Raw genomic sequence first — 25,662 nt, forward strand, 5'->3', positions numbered from 1 at the left:
GGTCTAAGGTTTGCGCTGAAGTACAAGGACACAGACCCCCACACTCTTACCCCAGTTGCCTGAAGATGCTGCCTGAACTCGTCCATTGTCGTGTTTGAGATGCTCATGTCCCTGAACATTCCTTCCAGTTTAGATGTGAACTGACATCCACATTCAGTCTAAAAATACACAAAATAACTTGTTGTGCCAGCACGATGAAAACAGAGCTTCTGGTGAACTGCAAGACTAAGAGTTAGTTTATAAATCTCGTAAAAACGATATTTCTGTACATTTGGTTACTGGGATTCCCATTTGCATTACCTTTAGAACCTCCTATTTCATATAAGGGTTTGCCCTACACATACCAAAACTTTCTTTCCTTCTCTTTTCTCCATTACTGTATTTTTCATTTCCTTTAAGCTTCCTAGCTCATCTTTTTTAAAAAAATAAACCTGTAAGAGCTTATCAGATCAAGGCATACACTTTCACCTGCTTTTTAGCATGATACAGTAAAGAGAAATAAACTTTGTGTCAGAATAAAACCCTGTTGTCCTGAGAGTGCAACTTTAAAGGTTTACTGTAGATTACCAAGTGAGATTACTAGATCTTTTGAGAATTGGGGACATATGCATATATACACACCTGTACACAAACATAGGCATTACAGTTGCACATAGAGGACTTCATGCCTATTTCCAACACATACTTTAACACACATGGTTAACGCAAGCGTGTTAGCTTCAGCATCCTAATCATGGTGCAAAACTGTAAGAAAAGGAGGCAGTTCTGGTCCACCAATTCATCTTGGAAACGTATGCCCTGGGCCTTCTAAATCACCAGGCTAGAAGAGGTGGAGAGGTAACTGGGAAGGAATTAACACTGATAATTTGGAGACATCTGAACCAACTAAGGAAAACTTCTTTCCTGACACCGATACAAAGATAATTTTTTTTTTCCAATCTATCTCTAATAACTATTGAATCAAAAAGGAATTGAGCATTATCACCAGTCTGCACATGGAACTAAAAAACCACCAACAATGCATTCAATAAAAAAATTCTACTGTGAGTAACAGAAAGTATAGGATAAAACACCATCTTGTCTTTAAATCCAGTCACTAGATCACAGGAGTTGAGCTTATTTGACAAGTCTTAACAAATTTTGAAATAAATTAGTTTTCTGTTCTAGATCACTGTCTCAACACAAGTGCTTTCCAGTATTTCCTTCCTTTTATTTCCAGAAAATAAGTCAGAAAAGCCTTTCATATTTTCTGTTGGGGCTTTAAAAATCAAATTAGTATTTAACAGCAATCAGGATGTATGTTACATAAGGAATATATAGATAAAACAAGAAACCTTGTTTATGAAAAAAATGAAGTAAAAAGTATGCAGATACTGTCTTACCTTTAATTTAGATATCATATTTTTCTCAGAGTCATCTGAAACACTCTTGTTTGTGAGAAGTCTTCTTGCCAAGTGCTGCTTGTAATAGCGTTCAAAAACATCTTTCTCTTGCATAAACCTAAATAAAACCATTGCCTTATCCAATATAGTTTCTACTTCTTGCTCTGTTAGCTGTAAAATAAATAATTTGCTGGTTTTAACCTTCCAGCACAAGTGTCTTATACGACCTAAATACTTGGAAGTGATTCATAGCAAGCATATGGTCTAACTGTAGCCTATTAAAGAAGCCAACAAAACTGGTCCAACATGTGAACGATTAAACCAGAAGAACAGTGCACAAACTCAATAGAGTGGAGAAAGAAATAGATGGAGGAAAAAGCAATCTTGAGGGGAAAGGGAGACAATGGATGGGTACAATGCCTGCATAAACATAGAAAAAGTTCCTGGATACATTTTTATGTGGTTTTTTTTTTTTTAAAAAAAAAGCACAGATGGAAAACAGTATCAGGGGTTTTGAAAAGTTAGCTTGGAATGAAAGCTTTTAAGTGTTAGGACTTGTTTTGCAAAGCCTGTCTAGTGCTTCAACAAATGAAATGATTACTTATTCTATAAATAAATAGAATTTACTATTTGATTCCTAAAGTATAAGATGCATGCAATAATTTCAGCTTTATTCAGAGATGCTGAAGACTCAGCTGAACCATCCTGTCCACTTCTGGGTACTGCACCTCAAAAAATTTCATGAAAGAAGCTATGAGGTAAGACTGAAGGAAACAGCTGTACTTAAGCAAGAAGAATCAGATATGGTAACAGTCCTCTGATATGTAAAAACAGTAAAAAGAAGACAAACTGTTTTCTCTACCCAAGTGAGTTAATTTTCGAAAGAAGTTATTAGATATTGAGAACGTCTGCCAAACTATAAATATAATTAAGGAAATGAAAGGCTCTGCAGGAACAGAACTGCAGAAACTACTAGATTTTTTTTTTTTTTTTTTTTTTTTGAGGGGATAGGTATATATCAGAATTAATCCAGGTATACTGCTTCAGAGATGGGGGACAAGCCACACAACATCTTGAGATCTTCTTGTGCCTTACATTTCTGTAAGTTTAGATATAAAGGGTTATGAGCTCAGATGTGTTACATATACCTTTTTAAAGGCAATATTGCCATTTATCTTAATATAAAAATAATATTTAGGAAGTAACAGTTTAATTTCATCTAAGGTAACACAGCAAAGAGTGTGACCTTTTAATTTAATTTATACTTACTCCTTTGACTCCCTTTTTCAGCTTATCATCAATAAATAATGAGAGGTACTCTGGAGACCTAGAGTTGAGGTTGAGGAAGTACTCAAAGTCACCCGCGATAGTCTGTTTGAAGAGTCGATCATTATTGAAAGATTCTTGAAGAAAACGGTCAAACCTACTCTTCAAATCCAGTAAACCCTTTAAAAAAAAAGCAAAAACATTTTCATGATTCGAGACTGTAAGCTGTAAAACAGTAATAATAGATGAAGTCAGAGAAGATCACATCTACAGTCAGAGATTCTGCAAAGCTCTCTCTGTCTGGCATTATTAGAAAGCATCTGAAACTCCATTCCCATTTTAAAATATCTATAGCTGCTGTAAATCTCTTAGAGAAGCAATTTTCAGATAAACTGGCTAAAATGTTGGTGTCAAATACTGGTGCAGTTTGTTGTACTAGGCTACTCAGATTAAGAAATTTTTTTTAATCACGCTTGTTTAACAGGTTGATTTACTGTATAATTAAATCCACAACTTAAAGGAGATATCTGTTGTACTTGTTAAGCCTTTTCTATTTCAAATAACATTGACAAAGTCACCATCATAAATACAGGATATGGGAAGGATGAGGCTAAGCCCCCAGTAACTTCATCCCTAGAGGTACTAAACAAATTTGCAAAGAAAACATGCTGCAACAACGGGCAATCTGTTGGGTTTTTTTTTAGAGGGTTCCCCCCCCCCCCCCTAATTTCAATCCAAGGACACGTTCGGCATTATTTAGTTGCATGTTTCTTCGTGATCTTCAAGAATAACTATGAACATATTAAAGTTAGATACAAACATTAGCTCGCCAATTACCACAGCATGAAGTTCACAGGCTTGAACTGAACCACTTCCTCTGAGCTAAATCATCAGATTCTTATCATTTTTTAGAGTTTGCACCATCTTCACCCAGAGTTAAAACAACTGAGTGCAGGAAGGGGAAGCATCTTAAAAAAATCACCTGAGCACCTCGCTAAGTATATGATATGCACAGGGCTTAGACATAACTAAGACAGCATTCATGGAAGGGGGGAAGAAAATTTTACTAGGGCGTTAAATGTATCATGGTTAACAAGTGCCCACAAAACCAGTTCAGGTAAAATGATCTTCAAGTCCTCTGTTTCTTAAGAAGTTATTTATATGTGGTTACTTAAAGAAGCCATTCAAGAATTACTCAAATAAGTAGTAACATTTCTTAGGAACTCACCATCTCACTTAAAGGAATGGTCTTTACACAGGCTAATTAACGCGTATTAGAAATTTTAAATTCAAAGTAAATCCCACTATCTCTCTGTTTACCAAGGTTAGTTTATGTCTCCTCTCCAGGAGTACACCATCTGAACAACCTGGTGTTAAACAGGAGAAACTGTTAGTACCTTAAATTACAACAGCATTTCAACAACCCTTCAAATTACTATAAGAAGTTTTAAATCTAATCCCCTGGCAATGCTTTGCAATCATCTCACCAAATATGCTCAGGGTTTGGTGAGGTTATGTTGCAGAAGCAGTGCTGGACTATGATGAAGTTTTTTTCTTGATGGTGTAACGTAGTTTCCTTGTCTGTCATCTTATTGCTATTTAAGTCCTTGAAAGAGTCATATGAACATGGCTGAGATGAGAAGAGTGAGGTGGTTTCTCAATTCACAGGTATTTTTATCTTCTTCCATCGTGTCAATGGAAGTGGAGGATAAACCTATCTGTGGGTTTAGTGGTAATCAAGCATCAATCCCTTCCCTAGGACACCTTCACGAGATGGTTGGGGAACACATTGATGGGCTGAGAGGATGAGCTCTGCCAACGCACATGCAGTAAGGCTGTAAGTCTTCTTCAGCTTCATTATGCTATTCGCCTTTGTAGCAGGAAACATCAATAGCATCTTTATAATTAAGTTTTTCCACTCTCAGTTAAATTTTTTATGATACTCTTTTAGGTCCATCAGGATTTAAAAGGAGTGAAAATTACTTCAAAGTAATTCAGACACTTATTTTTATATCATGTGCTTTTTAAAAAAAAAAAAATCATACCACCACAAAAAACCTAACAGCCCTTAATCATTAAACCTAATAAATTTCAAAAGGCATTCTCTCTTCTTTTTATCAATCCTTGGAGAGGTGATACTTGTCCAAGCTTGGCAAGAAATTTGCTTCAGCATTGCCAGAAAATAAATAATCCAATCAAAAATGTTTCAATACTCAAATGGCTTCTTCTAGCAGTAACCAGTTCTAACAAAGTTATTGATTTCAAATAAAACTCGAGATAATAGACATACAGCATTAAATGTTTCTCATAAAGACCAGACAAAGGACTTCAACTGCACATTTAAAAAAAACCCTTGACATTTAATGAACACACATTTTCACATTAAGTATATAAAACATCTTCCAGCTATAGAAACATTTCCTTAAAGTTCAATGAACTCGGAAGGTTTTATGTGCAAATTTAAAACCATCTTCTGTAGAAGTGGGAGAGAAAAGATGACAAACACTCCTGAAGCATATTTAGTGATCTTGATAAATCAATGGTACACATCACTTCTTAGTGAGAGATGGAGAACAAGAAAGAACACTTACATCTTTTAACATGCAGAAGTGTTCTGTTTCTCAGGGAGATCAAGAATGAAGCCAGTAATTTGTTATGATTTGTAACACATTCACCTCTCAGTCACAGTTAATTTTGCCATGAAATACTATCATGTGATTTTTGTCTCAAACACCGATAGCTAACATTATATAAAATTAAACAAAATATAAACCACTATAAAGCTAACTGCCAGCAGACACACAACTCACTCAAGGCATTTAGGATAATGCAAAAAGTTCCCAGCAGTTAGATAATTAGCTGGAATATGTTGTTTAGTAAAAGCAGCTACCAAAAGCACAAAAACCAAGCATATACTTTGCAAGCAACTTAATTCTAAACATGTCTGAAAAATTCAGAAAATGTACATTTTGAAAAAAATATAAATGTAGCTTATTAATAATAATCCCTTTTGAATCAATGTTAAGGTTTACCTTATCAATCATGTAGTTAACTCTGAGGAATGCGGGAGAGATGGAAGAAAAGAGAGTTAAAATATTTTACTACCTGTATGTAGTCAACTGGATTCTTTCCTTCTCCCTCTTCAGAAACTAGTGCTTTGCCTTGCTCTCTCAGGTATGAGCTCATGCACTCGCACATTGTCTTCAGACCATTTGGCACACGGCTAAACAACTTGTACATGCAAGCAAGGTCTGGAAACAAGAATAAGACATTATGCAGGACACCCTCTGATTGTTATACTTCTGTAACTCATTCATCTCCTAGCAAAAGACAACAGTAAAAGTTCAGCCACTTGAGCCACAAAAAACATCCCGTAAGAGCTCAGGCACTAGAATCTTCTGACGTCCCTTTTTCTTTACCCCTGACAACATGCTGACCACAGCAGCCACAAAATTAAAACCAAAGATTGTATTTAATTATTCTGGGTTGTCTATGGCACGGAATCCATTATGGCTGATCCTGGGGCCAGCAAAAGTTGATGCTTGCTGCGCTAAAGGATGGTGCACTTAAAGCTTCAGTAAGATGCATGTTGTCCAGTGGTATTTAAGAATGTAGCTTCCAAGATTATCATCCCAAAAATCAAATACTGTATTAAAAGTTATCAGAAAAATCTAAGTTAAAGCAAATAGGAAACACTAATGAGACACTTGTTTCTGTATTGAAAGCAGAACCTGGAAACAATTGGAGTTTAATTCATCCTTGTCTTAAAGTCAGCCATTAAAATTTTACATTACTTTGTTTCACCCATCTAAAATCATGAGAAGTGGCGTAGGTTAACATGGCTTTCCAAAACAGCAATCCATCCCTGTACATTTATGTGAAATCTTATCTTCACAATGCATCAAATAGTTCCTCTCTAGTATTTAACTAAATCAAACCAAGTCCTATACAAGTTAAACTAACTCCTGTATCTTATGAATACCATTCAATATTTTTGTGCCCTGAGCCTGAAGGCTATCTTAACTGGGTTTTAAAGAAAGTGTTTAGTATCATCACTTTCCTTTTCAATACAGTAATTCTCTTTCCTTACAGCTAAGAAATTTGCTCACTTTGTCACTACCACATAGTAATTTTGAAGCTGCTTTAACGAACAAAGGCCATTAATCTAACAAGCAAGTCTGTTCCCCATTCTTATGGTTTTAGCATGAGCACCAATTTATAAATATAGACATTACAATCACTCTCTTCATTATGTTGCTTTAGAAACTTACGTTCTATTTCTTTCCATAGTACTTTTCATTCAATCATTCTGTCCCACATTAACCTCTATTAGGGAAAACCACAACAAGCCAAGCCCTTCTTTTTCAACTATTTTGATAAGCTAGCTGCTCATCCTTTAAAACAGCCAACTTTTTTCCTGCAACAAAGCCCTCTCCCCAAGAACTGGTCCTGCAATACTTCCATTAAATAAGCCATTTACTGTTGCACTTTTAAAATAGCTGCCTGTGGGCCAGAAAACTTTGATGTGTTTTGACAGGTACATAGTAGAGGAAATTAAAATTAAAAATGGCTCACAGAAAACAAAGACTACTACGATAGCTTTGTACTTCTCTTAAGAAAGGCTTACCAAAAAATGTACCTGTATCTGGTACTAAACAGAAACAAGTTGTATGTATGGGATCTATGTTAAAAGCCCTCTAAAAGCCTTTAAGTAATATTCTTGGATGTTTGCAAAAACTGGTGCCACCAAAGTGTTTTCTCAATTACACAGGAACATAAACATTAAGCTTGACTTATGCTATGTTTAAAAACAATAAGCAGTATCATAAGCATTTCTGTGATGTAGTCTTACCTTCTGTCTTCCCATTTTTCAGCATATGAACTAGACCAGAGTTCTCCATTTCCACTATAGTTTTCATATGCTTGGAAATAAGCTCCCTCTCAACAACTTTCACAATTGGTTCTTCTGTTGATTTATCCAGACAATGCATCACCCGTTCTATTTCTTCATTAATTCTAGCTTCTACTTTCTTTATATATACAGAAGCACTGTTTTCAGCTAAAAATTTCTGACTTTCCATCTGTGATTAACACAAATTAATACTTTAGAGGTTTTTTTTTAAAGCGGAAAAGGAAGTGTTATTAGTTACTAGTTATTTCAGATCAATATTTACAAGCAAGTTCAAATCAAACCCAGCATATCCAACAAATGAGATTATACCCTCAAGATTTACATACATGCTTAACAAAACATAAAGGTTATATTACACTGTGTTACATACATAAGAGGGTACATGCAATATGAACATGGCACTTTGCACACTAAAGAAACCTAAGCCAACCTAGTAGTTTCCAGTTACCAACTAGAGTTTTAGCCACAGGTCCAAACATAAGGATGGGGATAGAGAAGAGGAAAAAATTCCTTTCAAATACCAGTTTATAGCATATTTATGAGTTGTGAAGATCAATAGTTCTCTTTATTCTCATTAGGGACAATGCTGAGCTCATTATTTCATGTAAAACTAGTTTTATCCATAATGGTCAGCACAGTCTTTTGGATGAAAGATTTTTTTTTTTTAAAGGTAGAGTTAAGAAACAAAATTTAAATGAACGCAATTGTTTTTCTTAATTTTATGTAGCACCAATGAAAAACAGAATACAATGAATTTAAAATAGTTGTGCAACATATGCTTCTGATTCTCAAAGAAGTCTGGAGGTCAGAGGATATGACAGACAGTCCATCCTGCATAAGAATGGGGAGACTGACAAATTATCTTATCTAAGTATCTTTTAACATGCTTTTACAATTTCTATCAATTTCCAACAATAGATGAGCATGATTACACTCAACAACCACTCAACTGGCTTTTTCCTGAAACTCTCTCACAAAAAGACTCAGGAAATAAACTGTGTTATTCAGTGGCTGGTCAACAACTGGATAGCCACTTGGATACAATTAATTCTTGACTCAGTTCATTTTACTGCAAAAAATAACTCACAAATGTAGAAACTATGCAGGAAACAAAGCTTCCTCAAAGGCAGTTTGACAGGTAGTCTCCCCTCTCCATTCCCAGCCTGAAACAGTTTGAATTACCTTTCATGCTACTGGTATTTCAAAAGACTGTGGCTGCAATGTAGGGACAGACTAAGTTGCATGAAATAGCCCAAAGGAGGCACGAGATTAGCGTGACAATTACTTTACATGTTATTGGCACCCATAGCTCAAAACTACATTCAAATTATGGTAAATCTGTAAAATTTATGTTACTTTTCCTGCAAAGTTAGTATTTTTTTTCTTATTTCATTTAACAGAGATAGACACACTCATCAAATAAGCAGCAATTAAAGCATCACCAATTCTCACAGTTCCAGACAATTATAACTACATTCCAAATATGATATTACAACATTGCTCTACCTGAAAAAATTCTGCAGACATCTCCAAAAACGGAGCCTCAAAGTCTTCTTCATAGACTGACCTTCCTTCAAGACCTAGAATCATTAACATCTGGCAAGCATTTCTTATTGCGCCTCTGCCAAAAAGTAAGTTATTAACAACTTGAGAAATCTATGTGCTTGGAAAACAGAGTACACAGCAGAATAACAACTCAGAATATACTATCAACTTAAATATAATAATAGAAAATCCATCCTAAATCTGTTTGGTAAATGACAGATTTTCAAAGATTATGGAAGCAAGATTGGTTTTGTTCTAAACTAAGGAGCTGACAGTGTTTATTAAGTATTTTAAACAGAATGATAGAGAAAGCAGGTCTCAAGTTCTACTAACTCAGAAAACTATTAAAAATATATTTCAACATAAAAGAATATAACCAAAAATACTACTTCAAAGAAAACTGAAAACTGCACATGTAGGTTGAAATTGAGCAATTCAAAACAGCACAGATGGGAGTTGCTGTGCAAAGTCTGGGAATTTTTTTTTTTAAACAACGACAAAAAAACAACAAAATGAAAATGTATCAATACGTTAAGCATTTGGTTAGTCACAGAAACACTTCAGTGAAATGTGACAACAAAAGGAACTGCATCCAGGAAAAAAAAAAAAATCCACTTTCTGGCAGTAGGGGACAATACACAGCTGTTGCTAGGGAGTATTTTTCTCTTCATAAACTGCATGTTGGGCAATCTCAGTCACAGAACTGCAGCCAAAGTAGCATGGAGTTTACATGTCTCCACACTGAACAGCTGTTCTGTAACTGGAGAAGCACATGATAACTTGCAAATTTGAAGTTACTTCAGCTGCAGTATCTACAGCATGTGGTGCAAAACTCCACATCTACTAAACTGACCGGAGAACACAAGGAACATATTTAAAAGCTCAGAGATGAACTACCAGGAAACAGATGGATCAAAACATGAGAAAGGGAAATGGAATTAAAATAGAAAACTTCAAAATTTTTTTTTAAAAAAAGCAACAGCCTCTCAGTACAGAGGAAATAGTGTGTAGCAAGAGGTAGAGAACTGTCAAAACTGCACTTTATAATCAAATGGCACAAGGCAGTAAGAGAGATTTAACAAGAGTTTTCATAAAAAACACAAGGCAAATATAAAAAAAAAATTAATGAACTTCCATTTACCATTATGCTAAACCTTAATGTACAAAGAAATATGTTATCCCAGATTATGAAGAAATTTTACTTGTGATCAGAAATGCAGCTTTAAATAATGATTTGAGTATGTTCTTGATTCACTCTTATAAAGTGACAGGAATTATTATTCACAACAAAAGACACTCACTTACAAACATCTTACCTGTCTACAACTTCTCCTTTCCTTTCTCGTGCAATCATATCCAGCAGAGTTTGCCGCAGGTGATCCCTGATACAGCCATAGCGTACAACTTGATCTCGAAAAATAATCAAGCCCAAATTGTAGACATTCTCTACGTTATTTTGTTGCACATACACACGGTCCTACAACCAAGACATACACAGCAATAAAAATTTAAATTCCATACACCATGCTATTCAAAATTTCAAGAGATTGGTCATACTATATTTCCACTGTATAGAAATAATCAAATTAACTGTATCTCCTTTTCCTCTTAAGAAGAAATTATGAATACTCTCTAAACTGAAAATAAGTCCCATTTTCTAAAACTTCATTTATACAGAATGTCTACTTTGCTCAAGAGTGTAAGTACAGTGTTTATGACCAAAGCATGCCAGAACAAATGTACAGCCTTGCCACTTTTTAGTTTGGGGGCAGAGGAATCTCCAAATACTGACAAAATCCATGGTACAGCCTGAAAGAGGTTTTACTTATCTACTCAAAGCCCTTCCATCAATCCCTTTTTGTTCTTTAAGAAAAATTAATTTTTCTCCCCTGCATCTTCCCACCACTTCTTTCAGGCAGACAATTCCCCCTCAATATTGAGTGAAACTTCCTGAAATAGCATCATTAGATGAACAGAAGAAAAAAGTAAAGGCAAAATGAGAATAGTTACAATCAAAACATTTATGGATTGGTACTGCAGAATTGTACATAGGACTCTTGTTGAACCCCCCTTCATACACCACCCCCACCCTCCCTCAAATTCACCTCCATTCAATTTAAGCAAGTATCTGGAAACCTTGTTGTGTTTCATTCTAATTACAGATATCCCCCCCCCCAAAAGGGGGCAGAGAAGAAAGAATAATTTTTATGTTTCAATATGGGTTTAAATTTTATCTCCCTACATAATCTCAGTCTACAGGAAGGATCAAGCTCCTCAACTATCCACTAGCCCTGTACTACCTATGTTTCAAACCAAGGCTGATCCTCAGCACAGTATTCCAACCCCATATATTCTAAACACCATCATACAGAATTGACAGACTTTGAGAGACATTGCTGAGCAGACACCCTGAGTTTCTTACTGCTACCCAAAGAAATGCTCCAAAAATTTGTCGCCTCTTTTCTGTTCCTCTCTCCCAATTTATCAACCCTCTAGAAAGGGAAGACTGTTATTAAAGGTCCTAGCAGACAGAAAATTAGTGTAAACACTTAATACCCAGTAATGCTGCACCAGGTAAGACCCATTTAGCAGAACAGACAAATTGAGAGTTTTTACAAACTATTTATGAAACAAGCAATGATTTTTTTAATTTTTTTTTTTTTTTTTACTTTTGTCAGGGCATACATAATCCACTCCTCTAATGTAATAGTTTGGGTAGTTACTAAAAATATTCCTTTACTACCATTTAAGCCTCAGGATGATGAAATTTAAAAAGTTAAGTTTTGTACCCACTCACAAATCTGACTGACTGCAATATGGTTTTCTGAGAATTTATATACCTATAAAATTTTTTTAAAAATCAAATTCTGTAAAGGATGAAGGTCAATGTTTGAAATTGAGTATAAAGATTAGCTTCACAGGTTCCTTCAATTATCTAACTGCTTTACTACAGTCAGAATTGAACTGTGAAGTTACTCTAACACCTAGAACACTAAACTAAAAATAAAGCAACAAACAAAAAAATCCAATCATGCTTCAGATTATGAAAAAAAATTTCAAAATGGTAAATTTATATAAATTCCACAATTAGAAAAGAAATCAGTAGGTACATGACACCACACCCTTTGGCATTTTAGCAGCTGAATTTACATGGCAAAATTATTTCTATACTAATTATATGACAGATTACCACTTGATGACCAGAGGAAAATGAAACATCAGGTTCCACAATTCATGAATGATCTCTCACTCACTACTTTCAGACAGGCAATACTTAATTTAGATGGGAGCAAGTCAGATATGCCTACTCTGAGGCTCATAAAGCAAGCTCAGCTCTGCCTCAAAACAAAAACTTTACTAATTGGTCTCATGAAGTCAGTTTAGCGATGCATGGCGGTCTAGATCTTTGGAATATGTTACTGTCTTTTTTCTGTTATTTAGAAACAGGATTATTTATTTCACTCACTTATTTACACACTTGCATAAAGAACAGAAGTAAATGCGATGTAAGACAAGTTTAAGATATACTTTTAAAGAGATGAAAGAAAACTTAAAAGTTGTGTCATAATATATACAACTTAATGTTATTTTCAAAGAATATTCAGGCCTCTGAAGCACAGGCAGCAGGGTATCAAAATGGATTAAAGCCACGGTCATGACTCATCTGCATAGCTTCTGTTGTGGCAGTGCTAAACACTGCCATTATGAAATGAAATAGTAACTGCACTAGAAACTCTTCTCAGTGTAACAGCAATGCCTCTTCAGTAAGCCAGACCACTCTGCCCAAATAAATTAGAGTAGCAGTATTACTGTCTCTTATACTGCTGATCTGCTTCCCCTTGGTAACAGATCACTTTTACTGTTTACTGGAAGCTCTCCCAGACTAAAAAAAAATCTTAGAGATAGGAAGCCCATTTGGGAACAGGTTTGACTGACAAGGCTAAATGCTACTCAACAGCAATCACTTCCCACGGGGAGAAACAGCAGGTGCTTAAAGGTAAGAGTAACTCTCAGGAGACAAGGGTGGAGTTTCAGACAGCAATTAAATTACAGTGCTGCTTACACTGCAAAATAATTCTGATCTCAACTAAGAGGAAGTTACCTACTGTAAAATATCACCAGACACATTTTGCCCACCTCTGCAAGGATGCACTACCTGGATGACGCAGCCTTCAGACACTGTTGTGTATATATATAGTAAAGTGTCTTTGATCCTAGTTCTGAAAATAAAAACAACACTTCTCCCTAGTACATTTTGTGTAAGTCATGAACAGTGACAGTCATATGCCCCAAGGTCAAAACTCACATAGCCACTCTGCCAGTGCTGGCCTAAATCAAGACACTGGCTTTGTGCACCGCACAGATGAGAAGGGAAGGGAATGCTCTGCCCTCTGCAAAATACACAGCTGTATTTGCAAAAGCAATTGTTCACTTCTGACAGTATTTAACTGGCACTACCCATATGCCTATAACGCAGCCAGGGTGTGACTGCTGCGCTTGCATACCTGAAATTGCTTTAAATTTAGCAAGTAGTAAAGCAGGGACACCACAGAATCCAGTTGAGCCCAGTTTCTATTAAGACATTCCAAGAATACTCACACTCGTAGCTTTAAGAGAAGACTGAACAACTACACCTCCACTGCTACCGTTACAGTAGCTAAATAAAACCTATTGTAGGTATGCTTACCTATGCTGCAGTCATGAGACTGAATTTCAGACATGCCCAAATGCAGTACATTACTTCACTACTTCAACATGTCTTAGTTCATGATTGACTTAGTGAAGACGCTACTTAGGACATGACTTCACTGCTCTGGTACCTCACTGCTTGCTGCAGACAGCGTCATGAATTTATAGAGATTATTACCTCTATTCTGGCACCCATTACTGTAGTCTAAACATGTAAAACAAAAGGAGAAGAGCTAGCGCATGTATACTCCAAAATACAGGGGAACTACGTAAACCTGAAATTCAATTATGAAAACCGAATATCTCAAGAAAGTTATTTAACTTTATTGTGCAATTCCACATTGCAAAACCTCACACTAGAACTACATCATACAACAGACCTGAAACCATGAAGACTTTTACCAGACAGCAACCACAACACAAAAGGCAATACGCTTTTTAAAATAAGGCAAGCTTTACAAGTGTCTTGTGGAAGAGGTTCTGCACATAAAATGAAATCCTGCCATAAACCTCAAACACTGAGTATTCTAATCAAGTATAATAAGCACAAACCCCACTGTACAAAACAGACCTTTTTTAGAAAGGTATGGTTTTGAATTAATTTTTGTTTTAGAAGTGGCAAAATTAAACAGAAGAAAAAGATTAAGGTGGGTTGGAGAGGTGTTCCTTTTGACTTAGATCATGAGAGCTAATGGGTGAAAGTAAGCTGGAAAACAGAGTTTAGTTTAAGATGTACAATCAGTAGGCTGAAGCAAGAATTTAAGAGAGTAAGATCAGAATTCAAGAGGATGTTAAACGTTTTACTTTCACAGACTTCAGACTGTGGCTTGTTGGGTAACAATAGGTACATTTCCTGAAACTGATGGGTAAGTAATTGGGATGGCCTACAAAATAAGAGAAGGATAGGGTTATCCTTTATTTATAAACATATTATAATTGCATATGCTTCTCCTGGTGGAACACAAGACTATCAATTAACAATGCCTGGTGGCTGAGTTTATACAGTTGTCCTGGTTTCAGCTGGAATAAAGCTAATTTTCTTCCTAGTAGCTGGTACAGTGCTGTGTTTTCAATTTAGGATGAGAATAGTGTTGATAACACTGATGTTTTAGTTGTTGCTAAGCAGTGTTTATACTAAGTCAAGGACTTTTCAGCTTCTCATAGTGCCTGGCCAGGGGAGGCAGGGGTGCACAAGAAGCTGGGAGGGGACACAGCCAGGACGAGCCAAAGGGCTATTCCATGCCATAAAGCATCATGCCCAGTACATAAACTGGGGGGAGTGTTCCAGGAGCAATGCTGAGTACAAATACCAGATTAGTCCCACAACTGGTAATTTATCATACCATAAGCCAGTGTCACACAGTACAAAGTGACAACCTTAATCCAATTCCCAGGGATGATAAACAGCAGCACAGGGAATATATACAGCAGGTAAGGTGATACATAACACAGCTCTAAGAATGAGCATGACAGCTCCAAGAACCAATAAAATAACATTGTGACCAGCAACTATTAAACTAACCTACTGAATATTACAACAAATTCATTTTAACATGCTCTGGTCAGATCTGTTGTTATCTCAAGCCTTCATGCCCCACGCTGGGTGCCAAAAGGGACTGTTGTGGTTTAACCCCAGTCAGCAACTAACCCCAGCTCAGTGGGATGGGGAAGAGAATCAGGAAAAAAAAGTAAAACTCGTGGTTTGAGATAAAGACAGTTTAATAGAACAGCAAAGGAAGGGAAAATAATAATAATGAAAAATAATAATAGAATATACAAAACAAGTGATGCACAATGCAATTGCTCACCACCCGCTGACGGATGCCCAGCCGATCCCTGACCTGCGGTGCCCCCTGGCCAACTCCCCCCAGTTTATGTACTGGGCATGATGCTTTATGGCATGGAATAGCCCTTTGGCTCGTCCTGGCTGTGTCCCCTCCCAGCTTCTTGTGCACCCCAGCCTCCCCTGGCCGGGCACTATGAGAAGCTGAAAAGTCCTTGACTTAGTATAAACACTGCTTAGCAACAACTAAAACATCAGTGTTATCAACATTATTCTCATCCTAAATCCAAAACACAGCACTACAGCAGCTGCTAGGAAGAAAATTAACTTTATTCCAGCCAAAACCAGGACAACAGTGTTTGGTTTTTTAAGACAAAGTATTTTTAATGTAAATTACATTAGCTATGCTTGAATAAAAAGGTATAAACAACTTCCAACATAAGTGTATCACTATAAAACTACATTTCATTCAGGCTCAATGACATAAAAGAACAACAAATTATTCCTCATTTTAGGGAGTTCTTGAAAATTGCCTCTTCGAAGAGCAGTCTGGTTTCATATTTGACAGACGTTCTTCTGCTTCATAATTCTGTGGTACTAGCACCTTTTTCAAGCTTTTTGAATGAACACATATTCAAGAATAGAAGTTTCCTGCTCTTAGTCTCTTTCCAATAAGCAAAATTATGTTTGACTCAAGACATCCCAGTGACAAAGGTGGAACTGCAAATCTTTAAGACTAGTCCCATTTAAAACCATACCTTAATACTTCAATTTGTAATCAAAGGATGTATTTTCTAATGCCAGTTTGTTTTATGCCCCTCCAAGTGAAAGGAAGGAGCCTGCCCGTTGTATCAGCTCCATGCATTAGACAGTTCTATTTGATAAAGATTAAAATTATTATAATAAAATCCATGTTACATTATAGATGTTTAACTGACAGTTATCAGTGCTCCTAAAGTCTGACAAGTTTATACAAGCATTTTGAAAGAAAAATTTGTTATATTTTTACTGTTATACTACAAATATATTTTATTGCAGATGTCTATTTTCTGTTCCTTTGAGTCTCATTTGGGTACAAGGAAAAAAGTCTATAGGAAGCAAATAGTCAAGTGGAGGACTCAACTGAACACCCACTGAAATAAATAGGAACTGTCAAGCAGCACATGAAAGACTATAAATTCTAGAGGTACGCAAGTTTGTTCATTATTCTGTTCTGAATCTAAAATATAACCCAATGAAGTCCAACTTGCACTTGTAGGAATGCTGCAGGTCTCCATCTTCTGGAGTTTTGGTGGAAAAGAGAAGGCTGGCTGGCTGTTCTAACAGCATTTGCAAGCTTCAAACAAAAATCAAGGCACTGCTCTCCTGAGCACAGAAAATACTTAGGAAACAGCTTTCATCTCACCCCAAAAGTGCTGAAGCATGCAACCCTTCCTCAAAGAGGGGACTTCTTGGTCCTCAATGTACTGGTCAACACACTAAAACTGGAACAGCTAATAAACCAGCTTTCTCTGACATCGAGGGATCAAAGATGGATTGAATTTAGGAGCAGCACATAACACCGCATTTCCCACTCTGACCATCTATGTACCCTGGAGGATCCAGCACCTCCTGTAAGGAAATAATACATCTAATGTTTCTGAAAATTCACCACCAGCTTTGGTAAATTATTCTAATTGTTAACTATTCTTCAATTTGTCCAGGTGCAGCTAGCAGGAATTGATTTGTATTTGTCCTTCAAACAGATTATAGAGATTCCAGGATTTCTCACAGCGAAGATAGTACATCTTCAGAATAATCTCTCAATCCTCCTTTTGGCAAGATAAGATACACAGATCATCAAGCGTCATTGAAGGCATTCTATTCAGCCCTCTATCTTTAGATATGTGGTCCTTTCCCAACTTAAAAAACCAGCAGCAAAAAAAACCCCAAAGCTCACAACATGAAAGCCAGTAAACCCGTTTTTCAAAAATAATTAAAAAAAAATAAAAATCTATGTGGCTGCAATAATTACGCCAAATTCTTTAACTTTTAGTAGCTTATTAACCAAGTAGGATTTCTGCATAGCCTAATCCAAACAGATTCAATTTCATAGCATGAGATCTTTAACAGTTACATGGTAAGATCTTAACTCCAGTTGTTCAGCAGATTGTACCCTATCTCATCTTTTTGACCAAAAATAAGCACGGTACCATTATCTGTCCTTCACCATCTAATACTGCATAAAGTACTATCTTCAGTATGGTATTTTGGAAAAAAAAGATTTTACATAAAACCCCCACAGTGTCTCAACATGTATTTCTTATTTTCTGAAGTTAAAGCATTTGGCTAGAAGCTATGCAAAAATAGCTTCTACATCCTTAGCGCATGCTCACCATTCTGGGAATTTAAACTTATACGAACTACCTAAAGCACAACACAATCCAGACACAAAAAAAATCCTCTCTCTTGCAAAAAGGCCTTTTCCATTAGCAATCAGGTAAGGAATGCTTTTCTTTTTTCTTTTAAAATTAAAATCATGCAACCAAAGATCACATACTCATCTGTGTGCAGTGCTTAATCTTGTACCCAAGCTCTGTATGAACAGCAAAGGATTCTATTAGAATTTAACACTCAAGGGCACAGACTGTACCCAAGCAAAGTTATCCTTTAAGTTTAAGGGCTTGAAGAGAACAACTACATTGGAACTTCGAGGAGGCTTGCCACAGTAAGAAACCACCACTACATGAACTAAAACATTCAAGTGTCTGTAACATGACAGAATGGGTCCAACCAGATTATTTTTAAGAACTGCAAAATTAAACCATTTTTCAGATGCATTTTTCAAGTGATAATGAGATAACATGAAAGACGATCCAATTATAATTTGTTACATACCCGTAATAGTCTTGCACGCACACAGGGAATTCAAAACAAAGGACAGACTCAGGAGTTCATTTGTTTACATATGTCAAAAGAATTTACTGGATCAAGCTAAATGTGTGAAAAAGTAGAATACCCACCATATACATCAGAATGTCTCTAATCATCACCATTGCAGTTTGATGATCATTCCATGCTTGGTTTAGTGTTTGTAGAAAGTTGTTATTCAAGGAGTTTAACACATCTTCTCTCACCTGAAGAGAAAAAAAAAATATGGTCATAAACCCAAGCCAGTTTCTCCTGCATCATTTAAATCTTAACAAGCTTTGCTTCAAAAAAAAACCCAACTTGCTCCTCTATGAACTTGAATATTATGAACGAGTTCTTGCTCTTCCTGGGCACTGACCTTGTATCTCACTTCTGTGGAAAAATAAGACTTCACACAAGAAAAAACAGGCTAAAAAAATAAGAGCAACAAAATAAATATGGATATTAAATTTCAAAGGAATATCTGAAATCTCAAATGTTAAAAATATTTTTTTACAACTTCCTCAAATGTTTAATTTCCTATGCTATAGTGTTTCAATTAATGTTAACTTTACTATCACAAGTAATTTCAGAATATTAGGTAGTACTGGTAAATGTTACAAACAGGAAATAGTACAGGTGGAAAATTGGCCATGATGACATTTAGAAAGACATGCCGAAATAGCATGAAATTCCAGCAAACAACAGATCTGAAAGGAAACAATCACTTGTTAAAGACCAGACTCGTACACTAAATCGTCCATAACTGACAACAAAATGAGTCTGGAAAACAAAATAAACTCATTATTGATTTTACGAATGTATTTGCTAGTTGATTCATTTGTTCCATCAACTTCAAGCTCTATTTCTTTTCCGCACTGCAACTACCTACCAATAAAAAAGAACATCCAGCTTCTTATTTTGATATTCATACAGTAGGCATATACTACAGTGCTCACTTTAAACTCATGTAAAAGAGAAACCTCAGGGGAATGTAAAAAAAGCATTCCAGAGTTAAAAAAACACGTGAATTGACTTTTGATGTAACACGCAGAATACATTCTGTCCTCTGTTGTAACTGAACAGAACGTATTTTTACATTTACAGATTTGCATTTATACTTGTGCGACAGTGTAAATTTCAGTATAGAGAATTCCAACAGGAAAACAAAATGCACACAACAAGCGGCCACAAGCTGCACCAACATCAGATAAGACCACCTGACAGACTTCATTCTGTCATTTAAGTTTTATGAAGTTATTAGGCAAAACCAGCACAACAAAAAATTCAGTCTGCCACACTACTATATATACTTCATAAACTGAGATGAGCAAACCAGAAACATAGCATGGCATATCATATGAACACAGCGGTCTTTTCCTGAGAAGCTGTGGAAAGTTATCCCTGTAGTATTCACCTTGTCACTCAATCTAGGTAATACAGGTATGCCTGTAGGTTGTTCAAAGCCTTCTGGAATATTCAAATACCTACTCCCAGACCTGAGCAAGCCTTCTCCTCCTTGCTTTTAGAAAACACAGTATGAAGTTATAAATCACAACCAGCACTGCTTAGGTGACTCATTCTTTCTGATAGTGATCATCATTTACCCTTTGGTGTCCCAAACATGTGCTCTGTTGTCATGCAATCTATGTAGCTTTTAGCTAAAATGTAAATATGCATAAAAAACTTCAACAGCTGTACTTGTAGTGAGCATGCAGAATCTCCCAGAACAAGAGAAACAAACATGACATGAGTGCTTTCACTTCTTCAGTCAATATAGAAAAACATGGGAAACATTATTTGTTAGATTACCCACACTAGTAAAATCTACTAAAGCAAAACTAAAAACATGATTAGTTTATAAGTACAGATAACCAGGGTAGGGACTGATCAGTTTTACCCAAGCATCAAGGGCATGACAGAGATTTTTATTTTTATTTTAAACAACACAATGGCAGTGTGCCCTTTAATTATACACATCCCTCACAATAATCCTACTAGACCAGCCAGGGCCAAATCACATACTAACTGGTAGCAAAAGGAGGTGCCTGCCATGAGGTAGCAATGACAACTTGCTTCCAAAGCAAACATGGGAACAGTCAGATCTGTGCCACCTCTGTTCCATACAGTACGTCATGTGGCTTTCTGGAAACATGTTTTAAATTCAGAAATGCACAACAAAACTACTCTAAAAGATTCTCTGTGAAGCTTCTCAATGACATTCTCTTAAGTTTGTTTTAAGCTGCAGACAGATTTGGGAAGCCATTCTTTTAGTTTCTACAAAAGCCAACCAAATTATTGCTTACAACAGCTGTCTAGTTAATAAGCATTGAACATGCTCCTTGTATGGGCCATGAATACAACAGTATTAGAGGAAAACTCCAATAACACACAAAACAGCCACGAAAAAGCACAGTCAAACCACTTTGGTGGAATAAATTACTTGTGGTAAAAAAACCTGGATATCCACACTCTTCTATAGAGAAGGAAGCCCTTCAGAGACACAGCTGCTGCTCTTTCAAAGCCTTAAGAAAATTTTGATTTCAAAGATTTTTATCAGCAGAATGTTACTTTCAATTAGCTGAGCTTGTAGCAATTTGTATGACAATCTCTGCAGTTATGCAGGAAATTGGCAGGCATATCCAGCTTAAATAGGACTGTCCATATACAGTCTCAAAAATAAATTAGCAGCTTCATAATCTGTGTAAGGTCTTATATTTGCAAGGATGAAATGCTGTATATAACTTCAGGCTCAACTGTACTTTACACTGGATATAGCTCTTAAGGAAATATAGCACCCTCCCCCACCAATCTCTTAAGAAGTCTGTTGGCATAAGCTTTCAATACCTTTAAGTAACTCACTATTAAGTGTACACAAAGCAGACTTATGGCCTAGTATTTTCTCTCTTACAGTGTTTGGCCTGACACAGCAGCACAAATAGCTCAATTATGTAATTTCCACTCCTGTAAGGACAGCCAGAACTTCCTGTGAGAAGCGGCAGTATAGAACGGCACTTTCTGAACTAAGACCTCAACATCTAAGAACTTTTATTACAGAATTTCTTCATCTTATACAGAAGTCAAGTAGTCAAAATGATAATCTAAAATTTTAAGAGTTCCAACTAAATTAACAGATTAACTATAACTTTAACAGAAATGTCTGTTCACCTCTGCAGCTACTATCCTTTTGCTGAAAGACAAAAAACATTGAACAACACTGATGACTCTGAATTGCATTTACTTTCTGGCAATTCTCTCGCATCCTTTTGCCCTCCATGTAATTGCAAACTTGCACAAGATCATCTTAAAACATCATTAAGGAAAGATAAAGGGAGATAACACTTCATATGTTGTCAGTCAGGCTTACAGTACACCCTAATGCTCACTAATTTGCCTCCAACACAACTCCTCATGTCGTTCCTCCCTATTTCATAGAAGTTACAGAAAGAATTTCAAACACCCTGTAGGAGATTCCCATCTTCTCTCTCCCCTTCTCCTGGGGACACCATGATAGCAAATGTTAAACCTCTCCATACCTTTATAAGGCCCAGAGTAGACACACTACTTTCATCCACACCTTCTGCATCAGCACCCCATACAATTCCTTCTGCACTTAACAACACTACCACAATAACTGGCTCTGTGCCTCCCTTAAAGGCCTTCTTGCATGCCTGCCTTTATTATTATTCTGAAATAGCATGCACTGTCGCTACCAAATTCCACTAGTTGTATCAGCAAAGACCACCATGTCACAAGGCATTCTGGCATGCTAGCAATAGACAGTCAACAGAAATGTTAGGCAAGATCAAGAAATCTTACAGGTCATGAGAATATCACTAGCATCTCCTTCTTTTCAGTAATGGTCTAGTATCTCCCCCAACCAGCATGTTTCAGCCTATTTAAGTTTAGGACAGTGCTTTATATCTCAATCTCTCATGTACGCTGTACAGAAAAACCAACAAAATGGTACTGGGTTTAGCCAACAAATCAAGCAATTCCTTTGTCACACACACAATTTAAGGAATGTATATGATGTTGCATGTCATGGGTTTAGATTTCACTAGACTATGAAGTGTTCGTAAAAATGAAGTGAACTTTAAAAGTATTATCTTGTGTCAAGATTTTTTTTATTCTAACACAAGTGATGTTGCTTATCAGATGGCTTAGAGCTGTAAACAAAGCTTTGTGTGTCTTTTTTTTAAAAAAAAAAACTTTTTCAACATTTGTGTGAAGAAGTAACAGATTAATCTCAAGAAGTGTGGAGGAGGAGAGTCCACATCAAGCTACAAGACTGCTGAAGGACAAGAAATGAGGAAATCAATGAAGTACCTTCACTGAAGGAAATCAGTGAAGAATGTAGAAGAATTAAATGCTTGAATTAAGATTAAAGGTTTCAGTAGTATTTACTCAATGGTATTTTAAAATTCAAATCTACATGCATTATACTTTAATAACAACACAAAGACAAGTTTTGGCATGTCCTTACCTGTAGTAAAAACAAGGTAATTCAAGACAGCTTACTCCTGTCAGTGATAGAGTAAACTACCTTACCACTGCCTTCATCAAGCAGTCAGAACCTGGTGACTGTAACTACAAGCCAAATTCAAAACCAAGCATATTTCAGAACAACTTTGTTGCACGCTTGTATCTTGTATTGATCGTGTTTGCACCTATCATTTTATTTACAGTCAAACAGGCTATAAAGACAGTAGACAGTACTACGTTTTCTTGTTGAAAAGTTGAATAATCATTTTCTTTAAAGTGTTTGGTTTCTTTCTAATAAAAATGCAGAGGGAGCACAACTTTCATCTAGCAATTAAACAAGCACAAAGCATAAATATAGCTCTTAACTGTGCCACACCAAAAATAAAAACTTTTGCTTTCCAAGCTTGAAAACTATTTGTAAAAACATCTGAAATACATTGCCTCTACCTAATCTCTTCATTTATTCTTAATTAACCAGTATGACTGGACTACTATAGGAAGGTAATTTTTTTGTAAAATGATAGCCAGCAGATGTGGACAGCAAATGGCAATTCTGTTTCAAGGATTCTAGCAATTCAAAATTTGGGTTTGGCTCCTCCGAAGCACTCCTTGAACTGAGTGTCGTCCTTTACTGAAATCTATTCTGCACATTTTCATTTTTATAAAAGTTCACAGATTTCATGAACAAAATTTCAGTAAGTAAAATCCCCCTCTTCTGAACTCTAGTATCCACCAGTGATTCTCTCAATGAAAGTTTACATTAACGTTTAACAGAGAACTGCTCTTGGAAAGAAACACAAAAAATGCAAGATTCCTCTAACATTTCTGTTAGCTAAAGTGTGAGGTTAAACAAAAACTTTTAATCTATTTTAGAAGTACTAATGGCAAAATCATAAAATGCCATTATAGAAGTGATCCTATTCTTAATAAACAATGCACTATTTTCTCCATACTTCTATCTGTAACTGCCTCAACTGAACATCCTTAAGGAAACCATCAAGAAGGACAAGTAGTTTTGAGCCTACAGAAGTTTTCTTTATTGTTCAGAACTTTGAAAAAAGTAACATTTTTTTTTAATCTTTTCCTGGGATTAATTTATAGGACAGCATCATCAGAGATCTGAGTAATTTAGCCTTTCTAACCTTAGAGCATTTGACTACTGAAAGTCAGTAGTCAAGACTTTTTTTAAAAAGACACTTTCAGTCATCTTTTTTTATGTTACCCATACACAGAGATATAATTTGATTAATTATGTTAAAGATCAGAATACTAGATCATTGGAAAAGATAATTTTTTAAGCATCAGCTGCCATAACTTTAGGTGTCAGAAAAGCATTTCTCTATACTGGTATGAGTGTGACCCTCTCAGCCAGTGCTGTGACATTACAAACTCACAGGATCCTCTGCTCTTTTGTCAGTTTGCAACAACCAGCACTTCAAAACTAATTTTGCATATGGACAATTTTTAATATGCAGAGTAGCTAGGAACAAGGATAAGAAGCTTTCCTCAAATTAAACCAGGACAAACTAAATCCTACAAAGAATAACAGTTTAGTGTCACGATTATTAAGAACAGACTGTAAACATAGTCATATACAAGAACAAGGCACAAAGGCCTTAGCCATTTGGCACATTTTACATGAATAGTACAGATAATGAATGCACAGATTATAGAGACAGAAGTGTTTGAGAGTCACAGATGTGCTACAATTATAGAAAAGAGCCATAAATTATTTAGCCACTTCATACAGGATGTTTCCTCTTGTGCAAACAGTAAAAAAGCCCCGTATTCAAAATAGTTTTAGACTATACTTGTCTGGACTACACCTTTGATAACTAAGATTTTAAAAAAGAAATAACACACCTCTTCGCCATAGCAGTAACTCCAGTTAGAATGCGGAAAAAGCTCCCCAAGCATTCCGCATTATTTAAACATAAACCTCCCATGCACTCTCTGTAATTCAGCCAGAAGTAACCATCCAAGACACATGATGGTGTATGACCTTTCTTTTCAAATGTTGTAATAACAGGACAAAAATCTGCTACTCGAATTGGACCCACAGCCAGTATATGGGATCAAAGTGGACATGCATGTCTTTTCAAAGCTAGGCAGCTGTGAACGTTAGTTACTGCAAGGAGAAAGTAAAGCATCTTCCCAAGAGTTAGGATCCTATTACTACTAAATATTATCTGGACTCCTAAAAAGTGAGTTTTAACTTTTTTTCAATGGCATACTTATTAATCAACCCTAAATATTCCTCACAAAGACTGAAGAGGTGGTTCCATGCTTTAACACAAGATGTGAAGACGCCTTTTCTCAGATGAGACATCTTCAGAAACAAGAAGTTTCTGCATGTCATTTTGACTGAATTACATGGTTTTGAAAAGGCTGAAATCATAGAATGCAGACTACTCAGGACTTTTGTTGTTGCTGAGCTGATGTTTTTGTACACTGCTTACCGCCTCTTTAAATAGGGTAATCCTAGCACAACACTCTCATTAACTTGTGAATTAGTTCATTAGCCCATAACAAACAGGTTCTTACATCGGTATTTTGTACCACAGATGAAAAAAGTGACTGGAAAACAAACCAAAATTTGTTCTGAGAAAGTCAAAACACCACAAAAAGGCCACAAACATTTTTTACAAAATTCCCAGCTCTCAACAGTTACACTTCAACTAAAGTTTCCTACTAGAAACTTTCATATACTT

At 36.0% G+C, this 25,662-nt stretch overlaps 1 protein-coding gene across 2 annotated transcripts in view; it reads right to left on the reverse strand.

The window, feature by feature from the left end:
• CUL3 (cullin 3) overlaps positions 1–25,662 on the reverse strand; it is a 58,458-nt gene that overhangs the window by 13,122 nt on the left and 19,674 nt on the right. For both annotated transcript variants that reach the window (XM_074911979.1, XM_074911978.1), the window contains 8 exons: positions 18,580–18,693; positions 10,422–10,582; positions 9,067–9,181; positions 7,501–7,729; positions 5,754–5,899; positions 2,652–2,828; positions 1,383–1,553; positions 51–158 (listed from right to left, as the gene is read on the reverse strand). In XM_074911979.1, coding sequence (XP_074768080.1) covers positions 51–158; positions 1,383–1,553; positions 2,652–2,828; positions 5,754–5,899; positions 7,501–7,729; positions 9,067–9,181; positions 10,422–10,582; positions 18,580–18,693 — 1,221 coding nt within the window. The remainder of the gene's footprint in view (positions 1–50; positions 159–1,382; positions 1,554–2,651; positions 2,829–5,753; positions 5,900–7,500; positions 7,730–9,066; positions 9,182–10,421; positions 10,583–18,579; positions 18,694–25,662) is intronic.

This window comes from Athene noctua, chromosome 8, assembly GCF_965140245.1.
Source record: "Athene noctua chromosome 8, bAthNoc1.hap1.1, whole genome shotgun sequence".
In the NCBI taxonomy this organism is placed as follows: Eukaryota; Metazoa; Chordata; class Aves; order Strigiformes; family Strigidae; genus Athene; species Athene noctua.